Raw genomic sequence first — 21,851 nt, forward strand, 5'->3', positions numbered from 1 at the left:
GAATTGTTTTGAATAGGGGAAGGAAAGAGAACTACATTTACAGAGTCCCCTACTATATCCAGAGCTTATGTAATTATATCTTTAACTATCTATCTATATCTTCCTATTTAATTATCACAATCCTATACGGTAGACACTATGATCACATTTGTTTTAGAGGTGAGGAAAGTAGACTCAAGGAGGCTAAGTCAGTTGCCCAAGGCCAAATAGCGACCAAAAAGTGAAGTAGAGCTGAAATCTGGATCCAGCGCCTACACCCAAGACCTTTCCCTATCATCAAGCCATCTCCAAAATGAACTTTCGTGAATCTGACACATAAGTTTTTATTCAGTAATTTTTGAAAAAACTGTCTAATGGTTATATTTTCTAAGAATTTCTAAATTTAAAATAACTTTTCTAACTATAAAATGTAGGCAATTGCTTGACAAACTGCAAATAAGAGGAAAATAAATATCATTCACAACCCCACTTATCCTGAGGTAACCAGGATGGTGCTAATCACACATTTCCCACACACACAACTGGTGTGCAAGTTACCTCAGTAACATTACATAGTCATGCTCTTCGGTTGTCTGTAGTATATAGTTGAGAAAATAATTCTGCATTATTTCACTAGTATTTTATACTTCATCTTCAAACTAATTGTCTTTGGGAGAAAAATACTATTCCAAGTGTTTTTTAATGGCATAGGAAGATGTTTATAATTCTATGCTGATAAAAAGAGCAGGCTAAGTAGAACTGAAAGTAGGTGAAAAAAATGCATAGAAAGTCCTTATCTTCTCCTTTAAACATTCCAAAGGGCATGCATTACTTTTTATAATCAGTCATGATATCAAGTTAAAAATTTTTTTAAATGTATAGGCAGTGTGTCCCAATTTTATTTATAAATTTAAAACATATGTAGTATTCTTGATAAAACTGCACTTTGTTGATATGTTCTACTAAAGATAAAGAGTTCCCATGTGTTTGCTGGTACTCGTGATTGGTGATGATCATGAAACAAGTCAAAATGAAGAATTACAGTTGACGTTGCAGAAAGCCCTAGAGACATTCGGAATTACTTCTAGCTTTGGAACTTATTAGATTTAAGTAACCTATATTCAGATCTTCAACTCTGAGATAATGAAGAGTGCTATCATTTTATAGCCCCATTAGAGAGATCAAATACCAGTCTATTCCAAATTATAAAAAGCCCCCAAATGTCATTAATTTTGAAAAAAACATATTTAAGATATAAATACATATAGTGAAGAGGCTGTGCAAAATTTATCCTTCCAGGAACCGGTAGGTTTGAACTAGCAAAGCAGTATCTTTTGCACACCTTCTGAAAATGTAATCTTTGACTGTATTTACCAAATATTTTTTGTACACTGTAGCAACAGACTATTTCAAAGACTAAGCTTCAGCTAAGTGACTCCCCAAGTGAGTGAAAATGGAATTCTATCGGTATAAATAAACTGTTTACCTAACTTTTGCTTTTGTAGTGTGTGTCAAAAGCAATTGACGACTCACCTACTAAGTTCCTTGGAACTTGTATGACATCTTCAGCAAATTCCAGAAAGCTTCGAGCCTTTTTCACTGCATCCTGATCCTAATACAAATGGGGAAAAGATTTAAATCAACAAAAGATGAGCCAGCTAAAATACTATTTTTTATTTTAGAAAAACACTATTTAGTAAAATATTTACCTCCCCATAAATATGAAATGTGCAGGTATCTTCATCTAGATCGATAGCTGTGACCCCAGGTACCTTTCTAGCTTGCTGAATATTAGCACCATGAGTACCAATAGCTAGACCCATCAGATCTTCTCGTACGATAAACTGTTCGTGAAACCTTGAGGCAAGTTGCCTTGAACTCTGAAGAGAAACACACATCTGATTAGTATGCTTTATCAACTATTAAGACAACTGTATTTAGGTCAGCCATGTAAATTATCTTGACCCTGTATATCAGGGACCTATAAATCAGTTTCACTTGGAAACTAACAGGTTTAAGAAAATATTTCGCACAGCGTAAGTACTTTTTAGGTCACTAAAGGTCTATGCCATTTGATATATTTTTGTTAACAGGAAAGGGCTTGTTGACAATTTTCCAAGGTAACTTTTGCAAACCTATTTGCAAGGCTGCCTTAGTTAACCAATGACATCAATGTAATACTTAAGAAGCAGATCAAATGTTCCCAAATAAAAACCAGCTCACTGGGTCTGACAGACTCAATATTAATTAAGTAAAAAAAAAATTTAAATACCATCTTTACAGAAAATTGTACTCATTTCATTTTTTTAATTCATTTTCATTGGAGTATGGTTGCTTTACAATGTTGTGTTTCATTTCATTTTATTAAAGGATATTGGTGTGTGTGTGTGCATATATTTTTTTTTCTAGAAACAGTGCCATTTACATAACTTATCACTAGATACTGTGGGCCTAGATAGTCCTCTGATGAAGTGATGACATTAGAAAGACACCCTCCCACCCCCATCCCCAACCTGAGTAAAGGAATCATAAAAATTTTGGTATAGTAATTAAATTGAATGATCACAGAGTATCAAAGATTTACAGCTTATCTTACATATGTGCCTGCAACCTAAAATGAGATCAGAGTCTGTAAGACCTTGTGATCTGGATCCACAAGTAAGATGAATTCTTCCAAATATTCAGTGATGACTGAACTAGGTTATACTGACACCTCAAACTTGTGGATAATCACTCTCTTTAGATAGTATTATCAAAATTTAATGTTTAGTTCTAGCATGCCATTAATGAAAACCAAACATATTAGTGGCTCATGTTGAAAAATGGAAATTTCGTATCTGAATATGTGGATCTCTTTAATATTAGTAGTGAGAAAAGATAGGCATGCACGCTAGTTTCTCATTATTCAACATACCTGATAATTTGAATGAATGAGTGTAACTACTATAAACAATTTAAAAAGTATAAAATCCTTTTTTGTAGATTAGAGCAACAAAATGTATCAAATATTCCTAGGACTTTTCAAGAGGTCATGTTTTTTGAGTCCTGGTTCATTCACCTGGTTCATTCTTTTCAATTGATAATTCACTGATAAATGATAAGCCAAAGGTATGATAACAGACCATTTAAGAAGAATTAGATGTTTAAGAAGAGGTAAATGAGTATATTTCCACAATACTCACAATGAAAGTAAGGAGGCTGTTCTGGCCTAAAAGCTATGAGAGAATCACTAAAGAAACCACAAACTTGTGAACACAGGGACATCAAGAAAGAATGAGAGTAAAAAACCAATTAAATAGACCTCCATATGGCCGTAAGGAAAACAAAGTAGCAAAAGGAGATATGAATGTCTCCTCTCCTGCTGAGAGTTCAGCGATCACATAGTAAGTTGGAAGGTGGCACGTTTCACAGAGTTTTACAAGAATACAGCCTTTAGTAGTAGTCACCTTCTCTCTTAAAATGCAGTTTGGAACTCCTTTTTTTCTTTACTATTTCAACTGCATGGTGTTTTCCCTCTAACGAAATGAATAATGATGAGGAACTCTGGAATCTGACAATAATATACTTCAGTTGGCACATTAAACTAAGATCCATTTAGTTTCTATGGTAATGGATGGAAGTACTAAATAGTTATCAATGAAAATAAATGTATGGTGATGGAAATTATTGGAGGATTAATAAAAGTAGATAAAATGCACCTTAAGAGACGAAATAGTAAGTTAGGGAAATAGCCTCTGGCAGGAATCTGAAGACAGGAGTTTTAAAGAGTGACAACCAATTAGAATGAAGAAGTTCTATACCCTTTTAAACAGAGATAAACATACATAATGAAAGGAATATGATTAGATATTTAAATACTCTCTAGTACTTTAATGATAACATGTTATATGGAAGAAGCATTGCTTCATTTTATTAGCAGCTTTGATGAACTTCTAGTAAAAAGTGAGTTGGCCAGAAGTTCCTTAGCATACATAAACTGCTGCTGAATTCTGAAACCTCAGGCATAAAAATTTTAGTACGATTATGCACTGTACAATTTAATTTTTCAAAATATAGAATATAAGGAATTGCTAAGAAACAATAAATAAAGGACAAGCTGCCCATATTCAAGTTTTGTAAACACACAGTTATTTCTAGATAATCTTACAACCATCCCTAGGGAAAGCCACATACCTCTAGCTGCTTACTGGCTTCCTCATTTCTCAGTATCAGAGACAGCTTAGTGCGCAGACTCCGAAAGTGCATGTCAATCAGCATGTGTGCACGCTTTGAGGTGACTTCATTGATAGACTAAAGGATATAAATCGACATCATTATTATCAAAGCAAATGCCCTAAATGAAATACACCAAAAATAGACAACTCAAACACACTCACCAAAATGACAAGCTGATAGTTTTCTGCATCATAAGTTACAGAAAAGGCACCAACTGCCTTTTTAAAGTCCTTATGTGCCGATTCTTTGGCACACCTAGAAATAAAAACAATATCCACTGTGAAGTTCAGATGACTGATTACCAACTACTGGTACAAATATATACAGAGACATTTGCACTTAGTAGAACTGTAGATTCATCTTAAACTTGATTTATGCAAAATATGCTGTATCCATTTAACAGTTTAGTTCCTTTGCTGTACATTTCTGATATACTCAGGCCAATCAAGCATATGAGATTACAGAGAAAGGAAAAAACCAGTTATGTTCTTAGGGGATTACTGGTGGTCTTAGATGACCAGAGGTGACATCTTTAGGGGAACTACTCTCCCCTGCAGGCTTCCTGATTTCAGTTACATATGGTAGGCCACTAATTTTCTTGAGTCAACTGTTGAACACTTTTGGGGATAGCTACAGGATACTCAATTTTGTTTTGCTGTTTCTTTTCTAAAGAAAAAGTACTGACCAACTTAAGGGAGAGAAGGAAATGTGTAAGAATCAGAAGGCACAAACATACATATGCAATCTCTATAATCAAGAAGCAGGATTTCTGTGTATTGTGAAATACAGGTTACTGTTTATCTAAGGTGTGACATGTCCAAATCAAACTTAATATACGCCCTTGATGAAATCTTTAAAAAGGAATTTCTTCTCTAAAAGGTCTTTAAGCATTACTTCAGATCAAGGATTATAAGAGAGATGACCTTTCGAAGCTTCTTTAAGCTCTACTTGTTACATATTTATCTGAAAATACTAGCTAAAAGGGAAAAAACCTGGACAAATCTCCATTGCCTAGAAATTGATCTGTGACTTAGGACAGAATATCTGTATTAACCAGTTTCAAAATCTTAAAATTCTATGAACAATGTGTATTTTAGAAAACAAATGTACATTAGCCATGTATGTAACCAAGTAAGTTTAAACAAGTGGAATGTTGGCTTGATTATATAACTGGAAAAAGCTAAATATGTTTTTTTCACTACTTTTGCAAACCATTTTTTGCCAAAGTTCACTGAATTTAAAAATTGATTTCTATTATTTGAAAACTTATATTCTTTTAAATTAATTGCATAGCACCTCTAAGTTCTCAGCCTTTTCTTGCATACCAACTTACATTTGTCGTAAGTCTTCTGGCACGTCCAGTTTGATTTTATGGAAAGTATCTTTTGTGGCAGGTTTGTTGGGATTAACTGATCGTAAACGTTCAATTGTGACAATTTCATTGTATGTAGCATCACATGCTGCATATTCTATCACATAAAACTGTGAGAAATAAATGAAAGTCATTCCTGGTCACAGCGTTTAAAGTAAGAACAAGAAGCTATACCTATTCAGTTGTTTTTCAATTCTCTAGAGGAAAAAAAACTATTTGATCAACTAACAAACACACGAAATATACTGAACATGTAAACATTTAAATAAAATGCTCAAGTTAGATATTACTTTCAAATAGAAATCCAGACTGAAATGTAGTATACCTGGCTTTAGAAAAGGGAAATCGCGTAAGAAAAAAAATTTAAATAGGCATTTTCCTACCTCACCCTTTATCATCCTCACTTTAGCTAACCACCAACAGCAAGGCTCTTTTTCATTTGCTCTGGAATAAACCTACACAAAAATTACAACATAGAATATTTCATGATTAACATCATTCAGAAATCTATAAATTATCAGACATCAAGGAAAATTTCTTAAAATGACCTTAGGTGTCTTTCAAGCCCATAAGCTGTAGACTTTAAGCCAGACTGCACCCCTACTTCTAGACATAGACACACACTCAGAAACTACCTGATTACCTGGGAGAGTCCTGTAAAAAGTGCTTTCCTATTTCTCTATGCTGCCTCAGTAATAATCAGTAATCTGAATATGAATGCTCAAGAAAAGATGACCATTCATAAACCTGGGCATACTTTCCTTGGGTACTTTGAGAGCTAAGAAAATGTATCTAAAAAATGTAAAGATAGATTTGTTTTTGTTTTACTCTAATAAGCAAATAACAAATTGGAAGTTACTGACCCTGGCCTACTTCCTGGCTGCATGGTCACTGAATGGGTAAGGCCGCTGACTACTCAGCTCACTAAGGATACCACCTGGCATTCACGTATCCTGGGAACTAAACGGACAGATCCTTGGTCACTCTCTGGTCTCCTGTCCCCTCTCCACTAAAATGGACAACTCCACGCTGGCAATCCTCTGGATACCACGTTCCTGCTCTCACACACTGTGGATCAGTTCTTCTAAACTGATCTCTCTGGCGACCACTTCACAGTTCACTTATGATGTGCAGCACGGAACCTTTTGTGAAGACACTAGCAAATCAAGGTTAATAGGAAAAGAGACACATGGAGAGAGAGAAAGAAATACTCAGAAGCAGAAAGACAACACAGGGAGGACGAGGAGGATGGGGAGGAGAGGACAGGAGAGAAGACCGGCAACTCAAGGCTCTGACTCTCGTCTCCCTTTTACTACTGAAGTTAATAGTTACACAACACAGAGATGAAATACAACTGAACTCAACCTCCTTTCCCTCTTGCCCCCAACACTTCCTCTCACCTCTGCTCTAGCCAGAGAAATAACCTCAGTTATTTGTTAATTGTTATGTAACACAATGAGGTCATCCTGGCAACTGTGGTTCATTGGTTCCCATCTGTTGAGTGACTAGGTTGGGAAAAAAGTCCCCTCTATTCATCACTATTATGAGCATTCGTGGTACAGACAGACCAAAAGACCTAAGTTAATGGTTATACAATACAGTGACTCAGTACAACTTGATTTAACCTACATTTCTCTCTTGTGACCCATCAATTCCTTTCAGCTCTGCGCTAGCTAGAGCAACAACCTCAGTTAGTGAGGTCACTGTAGCAACAGCATCTCACTGGTTACCACCTGTCATGTGACTCAGTTGAGAGGGAAAAAAAGAAAAAACAGTCCCCTTTATCCATCCAAACACTATTATGAGGCCTTCTGATATAGACAAACCAAAAGTCCTGGTCCTTGACTTCAGGAAGCTCGTAGTCTCCTGGGGAAAGTGAACAGCTAAAGGTCCTCAAGTACAGACACTGTTTGTGCTCCCTACTGGGATCCGTCACAAAACCAAGCCCAGTTCCTTTCACCTAGTAAGTACTGAGTACATTTTTGGTAAATAAATAGCACTTTATTCTATTTCCACTATAAAGCTGTAGAGAAAAGAACACAGGCCTGGACATCCAGAGACCTTCTCTGAGCACTCTCTAAAATAGCACTCCTGCCCCTACATCACCTTTCATCCTCTTTTTCTCTTCCTAGGACTTACAACTGCCATAATATTAGCTATCCTCACTAGAATGTGACCTTGTCAAGGCTGGGGCCTCTTCTGTTTCACTGACCATCTGTACCTAGCACAGGAAATAAGAATTCAAGGACCTAGTACACCTTACCTGACCTGTACAAATGGATTCTTAGCTGCTTCCATCATACCACAAATGCTCATGAAATTCAACTGTTAACAAGGCATTGTGGAGAAGAGAAGAAGCTTAAAATGGAGTACATGAACAGGGAGGAAGAAAAGGATACTATACAGACCAACTACAACATAAAGCAGACTCCAAGTGCCTTAAGTGTCACAACAATCTTCAGCGGCTAGAGAAATCACAAATATAATGTTTTTGTCAATGTGCTACATCTCCATAGCACTTTTTGGTCAGACATCAATGGCACATAAGCAGTTGGTTCATAGCATCTCCTGTGAAAAGATGTTTTACCTGTATGTGTATATACTAAAACTCGCAGATGAGTTCTTACAAATATCCCAGGAGGATTTTCTGCTACTTAAAGCAAGCCTAGGATGCTGCTCTATCGTTAAGGAATGATTTTTTCCTAACCCATTTTACTTAGAACGGGGACACAGTTGTAAACTAACAATATATTATTCAAACAAAAGATTCAGAGAATGAGGGAAGGGGGAAAAGAAATACTAGTGGGCAAAGGAAATCAGTGGTGACTTTCAAAGCTGCACCCTGAGTGCTGCTCGGGCAGCCACACTTAAGCATCCATAATGTATTATTTCCAATCATTATTAAGATGGAGCAGTCAAAAGCACACATACATCAGAGCTATAATTCTCAATGCAGATTGAAAAGTGTTAAAGATAAGGGATACAAAAGGCACAGGCAAATTAAATGCTCCCCCTTCTTCAGTGCTTAATAACTTGATGGCAGGGGAAACTTACCTCAACTTCATCGCTTTCATTTATATCTTTATTATAACCTACAGGTGGTGGGAATCTCACATCATGGAATGGAATCTGCCTCTCTGGCTGCCAGCTGCAAATAAGCAAATGCAATTATTTAACATGTTTTTTGGTTTAATGGAAACAATGACCATGCTGCCATCAACTTTTGGTTAAGTGTGACCCTTTGGTTTTCTAGTTTAAAGAAGCAAATGCTTTAAAACTGTCAGTGTTCTGCTGAGTGGGGCATAAGGGCAATATAGACACATTTCAACAAACTCTGCATGCAGCACAGCAGCCTTGTAGTTCTAGTTGGAATATTTCTCTAAACACAATAGATCAACATTACAATTTTCCAAACAAGTCTTTCTTCCAATAATTTCAACCTCTAAGAGTTCTAAACTTAGGGCCACAACAGCAATTTCCTTTGATGCTTAAATACGTTAGTATCAGTAAGTGTTAGTAACGTCATCACCATACTTCCACTTGCAAAGGAATTGTAACCACATTCCGATGACCACAGAAACTGGTCCTAAGTGCCCTCTAATTCCCAAGCAAAATGGGGCAGTCAGCACATTAGCAATTCACAACTCACTTTTCCCCCTTTAAATTTTAGATCCCGCGAGGTGGTCAGTTCTTGCCATGGATAGCTGGCTGCTGATCAGTATGGCGTACCAGCAATGCACTGGCCTGGTGGGGTCTCCTAAACCACAGAAACCCGATGGAGACAGCCTACAGGAGTTCAGTAAGTTGCCTATGTTTTTTAATTTAAAGTTATGTGGAACAATTTTGAAAAACACCAAATTATTCTTTTATATCTACAATGATATAGAGTATTAAAAGATAAACTTTGCAGAAACACTGGAGGATTCAACTGCTAGAGCAGTCATTTCTGGGTTTTCTGCTAAAGGGCTCTCTAAGTAAAATCCTATTGAGAAAAGTGCTTTTTTTTTTTTTTTTTAAGAAGAGCTATTATATAAGATAGCACAGTAGGTAAGTCAGAATTTGTGGAAATATGATTAGGGCCTATATTACACTGAACCCCTTTTCTGTATTATTATACACCCTTGAAAACTCTGAAACTTAAAAAAAATTGTCTTTAGGGAATTCCCTGGTGGTCCAGTGGTTAGGACTCGGTGCTCTCACTGCCAGGGCCCCGAGTTCAATCCCTGGTCAGGGAACTAAGATCCCACAAGCTGTGCAACGTGGCCAAACAAACAAAAAAAAGTCTTTACTTCAGAAAAACTTTTTAATATACTTACTGAATTCAATGACTTAACATGTTAAAGATTCACTGCTAAATTTGATTTGTAAAGCATATAATAATAAAGTTTCTTCATTCCAAAGAATTATTTTGTCTTAAGTATAGAGATAAAAATCAAATTTTTTATTCAAAAAATATGAAATATGGAAGGCAAAAAGAAAGCATCTAAAATAATGTGGTATTATAGGAGTTTCTTTATGATTGAAAGGAAAGAAAGGGTAAATATAGTCTGAAGTTTTACAAAACATCAGGTTTGTTTTTTGTTTGTTTTAAAAAACCCAGAAAAACAAAAAGGAAACGCAAGGAAAGTACTACTTTGGTAGGGACCTATCAAATCCTGGTGACATGCTCAAACCCAGTGTTGAACCTCATACATACTACACAAACACAAGGAAAAAGTTGATCTATTTCAAATTCCCAGGATGACAGCTAGAAGAGAAACTTGTACACAGCTACGGTACGGCAGACAATTAGGAGGTCCATAGAAAGAATAATTTTAAGTTTACAGTAGAAATCTGGTTGAAAACAAATGAGAACTGATCTATCACTGTATAAACAAATACAGATACATTCTTGAATGCACAGAGAAAATAAGTGTTTGCTTAATACCTTAGATTAAGGACTATAGGAGAAACTAAAAGAGTAGCAAATAAAGATAACTCTCCCTTTATGGGAAACAGTGTTTACCTAGTGATGGAAACAAGCAGATAAGAGTATAAGTACAAGAAAAAAAATTACTCTCCAAGTTATCAAAGATACCTCTGTTAGAGGTGTGATGCTGTTATCTAGTGTATAATGCATGGATAATCACGCAGAGGCACATTCTGGAACTTTTGGCTCTATGTATTCAGAGAAAGGTATTCTATTATCCAAACTTGTATTTGGGACCAAGACTATTTGTCTGGAGCTGAGAATTGGGCTGGATACTCTAAATCCTTTTATCTGTCTCCCTAAATGCGTTTTAGGCATCCGAGAAAACTACAGTTGACCCTTGAATAACTCGGAGGTTAGGGATGCTGACCCTCTGTGCAGTCAAAAATGCACGGATAACTTATAGTCAGCTCTCCGTAGCCACAGTTCCTCCATATCTGTGGTTTGCATCACGGATTTAACCAACCCTGGATCGTGCACTACTGTAGTATTTACTACTGAAAAAAATCCACATATAAGTGGTCCTACACAGTTCAAACTCATGTTGTTCAAGGGTCAACTGTACTTTGCCCTGTTGGCAGCTACAAGATTCTGCTAACATTCTAATTATAGCACGCCTGGGTCAGATACTGTATTTTAACAGATTTATTGAGATATAATTCACATAACCATATAAGCATCCACTGAAGTGTATGTACAAGTCAATGGGTTTAAGTATATTCCCAGATATGTGCAACCATTACCAGTCAATTTTAGAAAATTTTCATCACTTCAAAAAGAAATCCCATACTCTTTAGCTACGGTTCTCCATCCCCCACCAGCCACTAAGCAACCACTAATTTATTTCTTCTCTCTGTAGACTTGCAATCTGCTTTTGATACACTATTAATTTCTCTTGGTAAATAAAAGCCAAACATTATAATTGTTGGCCAGACTTCAGAGTTCAGTAAAATCCTAAGATCATGACCACATCTATACTCCGGTTAAGGAGGTTATATGTACTTTATATTCTTGAATGGCTACTCTGAAAATAGCCGTTATTAGCATTAAAAAAATTTAGTCAAGAGACCTGTCTCCCCCAATAAAATGCTAACATCTATACTATTGATGCCTTTGTATAGCTAATGTTCCTAGGCCTCTAGGTATTTTTATTTACTCACCTAGCAGAAGAAAGCAGAAACGATCAGTTACTGCTATTAATGATTATAAACATATGAAACAGATAAAAATGTTAATGGGCAAACAATTATTTCCAATAAAATATACCAGATGACTAAAACCATCAATTTTAGATTTAACATTACAAAACTCACATCAACTTTCCCAGTACCCATGAATCCATTCATTTTCATCTTTTAACATTTACAAATATTCCTATTCAAACCCTCAGTTACTAATACAGAAGAATCTGGTTTCTTTCTTCACATTCAAGGGGACTGAGATGTAAGGATCAAGATTATACAAAAGGGATCTCTGAGGTCATTAGCAGGAACAGTCATTCCATTGGTTTAATATTGAGTTGTTCACGAACTTCCTGGTCAGTAACATGAAGATCCATTCCTGAAAAACACTCAAACTACACCTGAATTTTTTAAAATGAGGAGTAAAAGGAAAAATTAGCATAAAATATTAAAGAACCTAAATATTAAAATTATATCAAGACACTTACTTGTTTTCAAATGCCACTGTTATTGAATCTTCATGAACATCTTTTACAAATGCCTATAAGAAAAAAAACACCAGTTAAATTAACTTCTAAGCTTAAACATCATTTTTGTTTTCAGTTACACTTTACAGATACCAAACATTTTATGTTTAACAGAATGAAGCTTCAAGTGAAAGTTTGTCAGTTTGTGAGGATCACTCATTCATGAGTCACATCTATATTTAGATACCTACTATGTGCTAGGCCCTAGGAATACTCATTAGTTAAAATAAAACACAAAGAATTGCTCCAGAGTTCAGCATCTCATAGGACAAAGACAGACAAGTAAATTGAAAATTACAATGCAAAGCTGAAGGTATACTTCAGGCTAGAAGTACTGGAAACTAAGAAACTTGTTCCAGAGCTATATACCAGTCAGTGTAGATCTGTTGTAACCTATCTTTTTCTCCTTAATACAATTTTAGGAGAATACAATAGTAAATAACTAAATATAATCTCAAATCTATATATGCACAAGTACACTAAGTTCTCTTTAAAAGCAATGTGCTGCTAATACCACTAAAAGTCCAATTACCAGAGTTTAATTAAATTCTCAATCTCGCAGGCACTTGGCAAAAAAGAAATAGTAATATAAAGTACAGAGGTTTAAATCTTTTAAATCTGATGACGCAATTGCTAATAATCTGCAGAAGGACATAACAAAAGTAATAGCTAACTAATTATCAAGAATTCTTTAATCAGCATGCTGTCCGTAATTCTATAAAATTAAGTTTTTAATAGGTGCAGGAAAGGAGGTTTTGTTTTTGTTTTGACAATTAGAGGAGTAGGATAAAGCATAAAGAAACCCAAGGGGCTTTATATCTTAATTCATTTTAAAATGGCTTTAGAGATTAAAGCTTCTTACTCCAGTGTGTTCTGTACATGTTTCTGTCCTTTCGTGGTTTCTCCCTGTCTGCAGGATTATGGTTAAACTCCTCTGCCTGAAAAAGGCCCTTTGTGACCTGGCCCCACTGCTCACCACTCCAAGCTTCACCTTTCACATCCTTGTAGGCTGTGATCCAGCAGTGCTAAACTACTTGGGCCTCTCTGTACATGCTGCTGTTCCTTCTTTCCTATTGTCCTTCCCCTCTTTTCACCTAGCTATCTCCTACTGGTCTTTTACAATTCAGTTCAGATGTCAGCTGCTATGGGAAAACCCAGAAGACTAAGTTAAATTCTATCCTCTACATACTTATAGCATCTTCTGAGTATCCTCACCATAAACTTATCCCACTATAGTCTTTTGCCCATTTTCCTACCAACAGTAAGTTTCCTGAGGGTGGGTGATATAGGCCTTTTATTTACTGTTGAACTTCAGAGTACCTATTAAGGGTTCAATGAATAGTTGTTATCATGGATCATTGCCTAAGGGGTTCCTATCCTAGCCTTGGAGGAAAGGTATGCGGGTGGTGGGGTGGTAGTATGTTGGTCAGGAAAGACAAACAGAAGAGGACGAGGTTCCTATCCAACTTAGGGAGTGGAGGATGGGGAGGCCCAGCAGGCCTAACGGGCAGCAGGAGCAAAGGCTTAGACCTGGAGCAACAGCTTGGGGTGCGGTAGAAGTAAATCCTTTGTGGACAAGGAAGCCAAGACAATTCAATGGGGAAAAAAGAACACTGTTTTCAACAAATGGAGCTGGGACAACTGGATATCCACATGCAAAAGAATAAATGCAAAGCTATGCTAGAAGACAGTTTCCTTGTATGATCAAGGTGGACTATAATGGAATCTAGGTGTTCTGCGATACTCAAAATGGCTAAATTATTATTTCTAAATTAAGCATGTATGTGTATCTTTATAGTTGCTGGTTTAAAGTGGGGGGGGAAATCCACATTTTCTTCCTATCATTTTGATCTTGCTTACTTTTCCTTAGCCATATTTAAATCACACCCATTCTCTTCAGAGTATTTCAAGAACTCTAGTTTAATACTGACCATGATATTTTAGAATATACTAGATTTTATAAGGGCGCATGCCCCCAGTGCTCTCAGGGGTTTGCCTATTACTTCAGCAACAGAAAGGCTTGATTTTGAGTTAAAGTTGGAGGAATTCGACGTTTAGTTTTATAAAGTAAGTCCCACAAATTACGGAGAAAGGAAAAACAGACCCCCACCCCACCGCAACTTCTCCCTTGTGTTTACATGATGGCGAATACCAAATTAACAATCTGCTTTTTGAGGGTGGGACTCCTATTAGGAGCTAATCCCTTATTTACCCAAAAATGTCTTTGCTCTGTCTCCATCCTCGCCTAAAATTTTATGTTTGCATGCCTTGGCAGTAACTAGTATTAGTTCTTTACTGTATATTATATGCTGAAAATGTTAAGTCCTTTAGTCAGCTAAGAGAACCTTGTTACAGCTGGGTGAAGAACTGTTCTCACTAAATCAGGTACCTTTCCAATACTACTGCCCTTGTCTAAAACCGTGCTGTTGCTCACCATAGAAGCTGCTGGTCATATGTACATATTTCGATTTAATTAGGTACAATTAAATAAAATTAAAAATCAGTCTGAGTCACACTTGCCACACTTCAAGTGCTCAAAAGCCACACAGGGCTCAGTACCTACTGTAGAGGACAGCGCAGGTAGAGACCACTTCCATCATCACAGAAAGTTCCACTGGATAGCACTGATTTAAAACATTTACAAATGTTGGGGACTTTTCAAATCCATCTTGAAAGCACTCTAAAAGTTAGTCTCATTACTTCATTGCTCTATTTTAATTTATTTCTATTTGCCAAAGAGTTATTGTATAGTTTAATCACACTCATTCACCACATTTGCCTATTTCCTAAAATTGAACGTCCCTTCAAAGGAGGAAGATCTGCAACTGTGTGACTACTAAAAACCAAAAAAACAAAAAACAAAAAACAAAAAAAAAGCTTCCAAGTTTTCAAAGACACTAAAAGCAATTCTGGATGTAGAGTGTCAAAAATGGTTTGAGTAATCATCACAGCTTACGGCGACCACCGCCTCGAGTTAATGAGGCTTACCTGTATATGGATGTTGGCGTGACTGTTCCCAAACCAGTCATTTTTAGCCACTGTTTGCATATTACGTGAATACAGAAGGCATGGAATACCTTCTTGTTGCTGCTGTAATAAGGGGAATAAAAGAAACTCAGAGGTTGCAAAGGTCTCCTCTGACTCCTGAGGCCTTTTGCTAAAATTCCAACAAAGGTCCCGTCTTTCTGCTTCTCATCATACTTTCTCCAATAACCCTCCTTTTCGGCCCTGCCCCTGACTTACCCCAACACTCATACCCTTCCCTTCCCTGGCCACCCCAGAGCATTATCACCTCACCCACCAACAACTATGGAAAACTATGTTTTGTTGTGCTCTCTACCTATCTACATCTAGCAAAGTTGATGAGAAGATAGGTTCAGCGGATTCCTGAGGGGTTGGTTACCAAAGAAGGCAACTGAATAGGTTTGAATGAATACAAGAAGGGAGCTGCATGGGACTGGATGAGAGCTAGGGCTCTTACAAGGGTCAGTAAATTTAGTGGTTAAGAGTTTTGCTGTGAATGAGAGATAGGTTCAAAACCTTGGATCTAAGACATAACAGCTGTGGGACTCTCCACGAAATGGTCTCTGGTCCTCAGATGCCTTGTCTGTGTAAGTAAGGAATGGATACAGGGGAACTGGACTTGCCTCCTAAAGCTGTTGTGAATAATGAAATCACACATGTCTAGTGCCTAGCATGATGGCTGGCACATAGTTGGCACTAAATAAATGAGAGGTAAAGCAGAGAGGGGCATATTTTATAAAAGATGCAGAACCATAAACACTCCTGCATCTGAGAAAGTTACATCTCAACAAAAGCACACTTAAAAAAAGATTTAAAAATTAGGATAGAAAGAGAAAAGGCTGTTTTCTCAAAGATACTAAATACTAATAGGTTATTTAGACTTTCAGAAGAAAAAGTGATGAAAATCTTTGGGGTTTGAGAAAGGTGCTAAAAGTGCAGTTAAAGACACAGTGGGGCTTCCCTGGTGGGGCAGTGGTTAAGAATCTGCCTGCCAATGCAGGGGACACAGGTTCAATCCCTGGTCCGGGAAGATCCCACATGCCGCGGAGCAACTAGCCTGTGCACCCCAACTACTGAGCCTGCACTCTAGAGCCCACGAACCACAACTGCTGAGCCTATGCGCCACAACTACTGAAGCCCACATGCCTAGAGCCCGTGCTCCCCAACAAGAGAAGCCACCGCAATGAGAAGCCCACACACAGCAATGAAGAGTAGAGAAGGCCCGTGTGCAACAATAAAGACCCAACACACCAAAAATAAATAAATAAATGAAAAAAAGAAAGGAAAAAAAAAGACAGACACAGGCTCCTTATCAGGGGGAATAAACAGAAAATCAAAAAATCATTATGGGATCCCCCACCTGGCAACTGGGCCAAAGAGGCAATCATAAAATCATACTAACCAAAGTGTGTAATGACTAGAGATATCTAAGTCAAACATTACATCACCGGGATTGCTGAAACTAAAAGAAAGTCTGTCCCTATTTGGGTGAAGTCTTACTCTCCCACTATACCTCACACCTTAGATTGTACAGAGAAATTTCAATGTAAGCCCCTGACCGCCAATGAACACAACTACTACATTATCACTGAAGACAGCACATGTAGTGCATTGATAATTCTCATTAGAGAAAACTTAAAAGCATTGCAAAATATCCCTCCTAAAGAAAATCTGTAGGAGATAGACAATAAGGACATATGAAATGTGATAAAATACGATTCAAACCCAAGGCTTCACATATAAAGCAAGTTATTGCTTCGCCGCCCTTTGAATGTGGGAACTAACAATGTATGAGAATGAACAATGGGAAGGGAAAAGTACAATAAACCTCATCAACAATTCTTCCAACCACAGTGCATGACTAGGAATACTCGCCTTCACTTGGGCATTTACCACAAATTCTGAGAAAAATGCATCCTTTCTGGTTCACCTTGACGCAAAGACAACACACAGGTATAGAGAGAATAGTATTAAATGAGTTATTAATTTTCCTGTGTGTAGGTATTCTAACTTTTGAATGCTTCAGTTCTTATGTGTTCCCAATGTAACAAAAGCAAACTTCATAGGAGCATTAAAGATTCCTAACTTTATCTTTCATTAATAGGCATTCATATGAAGAATTACAGTGTAATGTGTCAAGGTGCAAGAGTTAATAAAAAGGAAGCTAATACATAAGCTCAATATTTTGTGATGTCTTTGTGTCAATGGTAATATCCTTGCAACTGTACTTACAAAATAATGCTAAGGCATTATTACAGTAAAAAATACAAAGTTACAATGAAATTTACAAAAATGGGTGGGAAATCCAATCCAATTCATTTCTTTAAGCTAAATTTCATCATTTCAGGAAGGCAGATTACCTGATCTCAAAGCCCAGATCTGACCCTTACTAGCTCTGACACTTAGTAGTAACTCACTTACCTCATCTCTCTGTACATCTACGTCCGCATCTATAAACTGGAAATAACAATGGTAACTCAGGGTTGTGGGAGGTGATTAAACAAATTAAGAGAGGTAAAGCACCTAGAACCCTGCCTGGCACCTCAAGAGCTCTCAGCACCTGTTAACAGTTAAAAGCACGATTGTAGTCATCTCAGGAAGCACATTCCCATAGTGGGCAGGAATCAGAAAGCCAGTTCTTATACCACTGAATTTTACATTTAATGAATAATTTGGAGGTTTTCAGAGTGTGTGAGTATGAAGTTGGAAAATGCTCAACTCAAAAGGGGAGTACTGATGCTTCCATAAAGATACTAAACACTAAAAAGGTTATTTAGACTGGGAAGAAAAAAACATGTGGTTGACCTGAACAATTTACTTCCTTGAAGTACAGAAGACTTCAGAGAAAATGTGAAGAAAATTTTCATTACATGACTTTTTCTAAGTCAAAGAAATACCTAAGCACAAAAGTAGTGGCTCTGACAGTTACTAAATCCAACTTTCGAGTTTTTAAGAAAAAACACCAGAGGGAAAAATAGAAATGAGCTGTTACAATCTTAGGGCTTAGGTTTCATGGTTCTGGTAATTCTGAATCCTAAGTTTGAGTTAATTTTTTAGAGGAAAAAACCCAACTGTTCCCAGCATATACTCTACCCAGTTTATACTGCAAATTTGGACCATGTGCTCAGAAGATGGAGAACTCTACCTTACAATATTATTGGTGGTTCTGTTAGGCAAATCAAAGTCTGAATTCAATTATACTGAAGCTGTTTGAGTTGTTTAGTTCTTTAAGCCTTTTCAATCAATCCGATGAACCCAGGTTCCCAATTTTTTCATAAATGTAACATTTCTCCATAATAGTTCATTTTTTATTCATCTTTATTTCCCATCTTTTCTGCCCATCCCACTGGACAAGTAACTCAGTTTACTTTTGCTTTACTTTTATAACTCACATCAATATTGAGCCTTATAAGAATTTAAACCTTTGTCATTATAGAAACTATTTTTCTACCAATACAGACCATTTGAGGTATTCTGAAAAACAAAACCTTAACTAAATAAACATAACAGCAATTTCTCTGCACACGTTTGTTCATGTTTAATATTTCCCCTCAAGGAACTAAGGGACAACCCATTCCTTTTATTCACCTTCAAATTAAGCAACTTCGTTAAAAACAAAAATAGGGGGAGATTAAGAGCAGAGATAGAGGGTCTTTCTTATATTCCAATCAGTTTGCAAGCAAAATCACAGAAGCAAATCACAGGTTGCTCGAACAGAACAATATATCCTTCAAGACCACGATGTACTACTTGCCCTCTGTAGCAAGCAAACTCCACTAAAAGACAGTAAGAGTGGCATCTCATCTAAGCTAATATCCCAGATCTATTAGAATACCACTCAACCATTAGCCCCTGCTCATATTTATTACAGCTAGTGCCCCAAATCTAGTGAGTAAAACTACCAATCTAGGAAGCAGAACGATTCTACACAAACTAACCAGCAGAATTATGGATCACTGAAAACAATGCAACCAGAATTTTGACTGCATCATTTTGCTAAAAGTATGGAACAGTTTACATACTTTACTCATTCATTAAATATATTGATCTCCAAAATCTCCATAAAATTGGTAAACACATACATAGTTAAGTCAATGTTTATTTTCCTATATACCTCGTTTGAAACGTTTATGTAATCCTATATAGATTTAAGAATTGCATTTGGACAATGGCAATATTTAATTCCCATGCTTCCTTCTATATGCACCTTCTGTCGCCAAGATACTGTAGTAAGGTGGGACATTACTTACAGAAGTTATAGAGAGACATTCAAGAGGAAATGAGAACTTATAGACTGCTAGATCTACAGCAAGTATGGACCAAGAGACGCACTACCGACATAGGAAAATATTTTTAAGCCTCCTTTTGAAAATGTAAGATATTAGTAAGGTCTGCAATGGTGTAACTTAAAAAAAGAAAAGCCTGCAGCAAAACCATGCATGCCTATTTAAAACCTCAACAATACAGTTCACTGCAACATTACACAGAGGAGATAGTCAAGCCCTTGGAGCACAGAACAATTATTTCCACTCACTTAAAAAAATTCCCCAATAATGATAATTTCCTGAAGTTTCATGGCATATATCCAGGCCTTTGGAGGGTTAATTTTTTTTCTTAAGTAGCAGAGCTGCCAATGTTTTTAGACGCTGAAGCATCTGTATTCCTGAATTTGCCCACATTTATAACAAGGGAGGAGGGGCCACGAATATTCAAGATTACCAACTTCTTTAAACCATTACTCGGATATGTCTGGGTCTTCCTGAAACTTTTGAATCTAAAATCTTTTCTGAAATCCACAAAGAAAGGTCACTAATAATCAGTTGCCATTGTGATTTGGTACCGACTACAGTTTCTTACTACTCTTTCTTCACACCGCTCGCCCAGAACAGTGGAGCTCTCCGAAGTCCCAATGCTGGACAGGAAAAGAGAAGCCAAAGGAGATGGCAAACCCTCTTTGCAAGGCAGGAGGCGGCTTGACGGAAGCACCCCCTGCTCCTCGGCAACTACCCACACGTCAGGCCCGGATCCCACTGGGAGAGGATATTTAAGAAAACAGAAATAAGCCGTCACCGTCACTTCGCGCGGATACCGGCCCTTCCCGCCCGGATCTCCTACCTGCCGTCGGCCCTCGCCCATCCCCAGCTCTCCCTGCCGGGGCTCGGTCCCCGAAAGGGCACCCTCTTTTCCTTGCCCGCTTCTCATTCCGACAGGCGCCGGGGCCTCATACAGGAGAGGCAGCGGGGCTCAAGGGGCTTCCTACAGGCCCGAAGTCCGGTCCTTCCTTCCCTCCCAAACAACATCCCGCCGAGCGCGCCCTGGCCCCGGGCGCGGCGTTTGGGAAGAGGGCCCCAGGCCTGCCTCCGGCCGAGGCTAAGAAGAAAAGGGAGGGAAAGAAGGGCGAAGATGGGGCCTGCCCTGGAGTCAAGTACCTTGTAGAAAGCGCCATTGGAGCCCCGCACTTCCACCACCAGCTCCTCCATCTTCTCGTCCGCCCTGCTCGCTCCGGGAGCCCGCCCCTGAGAGGTGGGCTGCGGGCGCTCGAGGCCCAGCCGCCGCTGCCGCCGCGCTGCTGCACGCCCCCCGGCAGCGGCGCCGCAGTCACCGCCGCCGCCTGCGCTCGCCGTCGGCTAACCACCCGCTCTGAGGCGGCCCCTCACCGGAAGTGAAACCGAAACGGAGCCGAGCGCCTGACTGAGGCCGAAAGCTCCGGCCGCTCCGCGTGTAAACAGTGAAACCGCATCACATGACCGACGCCGCCTCTTCCCCCAGGGTTCGGCCCCTCGGCCCCGCCCTCCTTCCCCTCGCGGGCCCAGAAGCGCGCGCCTGCGCGCTGCTGGGCAAGCACCGGGGGCCGGGCCTAACGTAAGGCGCGCGGGCTCGGCGTGCGCGGGCTCGGCGGCGGGCGGGAAGGCGGGAAGGGCGGAGACGGGTTGCACCGCTTCGCGTCGCCTGGCGAGGACCAGAGCGCCCGTTCCTTTAGCGGGGGCAAGCCGAGGCGTGGGAAAGGGCCTCCCGTAGCAAACTAGAGTGTTCACTTATCCAAGTCCGGGCTGGCTTAGGTTGGAGGTGTTTTTGTTTTTGTTTTTTTAAAGTGGGGCAGAGCCTAATTGAGCTGGAGGTGGAGTGGGGGACAAGAATGAAGTTGAAGAATTAGATTGAAGAAGACTTTGAACTAGTGACAGTGGCAACCGCGGTGACTCAGGCTTGTGTGACCCTTAGAGGCTGAAGGTGAGAGTAACGCCCTCCCTTCCCCAAGAGATTTTGGGCCGTCCTGTGGATGCATTCTGTGTCCTCAGAGGGGCAGTGGAGTGTGTCAGGACCTCTGGAAGTGTTAGTCCTTCCACAGACCCAGCACTGACCCACATACTTCCCTTTTCTCGATTCAGTTTCATACTTTTACTTGACATACGTAAAAAAGAAAATGTGTTAAACACTTGTTAATTTCTTTACAGTTTATTTCCCTACTATTTCACGCCTACTGTATGCCCACCGTGCCCCAGAGGCGACCTGTCTACAAGGGCCTGTGCACCTGTTTTCTTTCAGCTCTTTCCCTTTACCCTCCATAGTACAGCAAACCCCAGTTC

The 21,851-nt window shown here is 38.7% G+C and overlaps 1 protein-coding gene across 10 annotated transcripts in view; it reads right to left on the reverse strand.

Moving 5' to 3' along the window:
* The window catches only part of FMR1 (fragile X messenger ribonucleoprotein 1), a 36,501-nt gene extending 15,508 nt beyond the window's left edge, over positions 1-20,993 (reverse strand). For 3 of the 10 annotated variants that reach the window (XM_019939264.3, XM_019939262.3, XM_073799283.1), the window contains exons 1-9: positions 20,697-20,992; positions 12,205-12,257; positions 8,621-8,714; positions 5,950-6,021; positions 5,528-5,676; positions 4,356-4,449; positions 4,153-4,269; positions 1,689-1,859; positions 1,513-1,591 (exon numbers count right to left, since the gene is read on the reverse strand). In XM_019939264.3, coding sequence (XP_019794823.1) covers positions 1,513-1,591; positions 1,689-1,859; positions 4,153-4,269; positions 4,356-4,449; positions 5,528-5,676; positions 5,950-6,021; positions 8,621-8,714; positions 12,205-12,257; positions 20,697-20,747 — 880 coding nt within the window. In that variant the 5' untranslated portion in view covers positions 20,748-20,992. Of the gene's footprint in view, positions 1-1,512; positions 1,592-1,688; positions 1,860-4,152; positions 4,270-4,355; positions 4,450-5,527; positions 5,677-5,949; positions 6,022-8,620; positions 8,715-12,204; positions 12,258-20,696 lie in introns of all 10 variants that reach the window. The other 7 variants (XM_019939258.3, XM_019939259.3, XM_019939261.3 and 4 more) reach the window with 5 other exon arrangements.
* Positions 20,994-21,851: the final 858 nt, after the last annotated feature.

The sequence above is a fragment of the Tursiops truncatus genome, chromosome X (assembly GCF_011762595.2).
Source record: "Tursiops truncatus isolate mTurTru1 chromosome X, mTurTru1.mat.Y, whole genome shotgun sequence".
Classification (NCBI taxonomy): Eukaryota; Metazoa; Chordata; class Mammalia; order Artiodactyla; family Delphinidae; genus Tursiops; species Tursiops truncatus.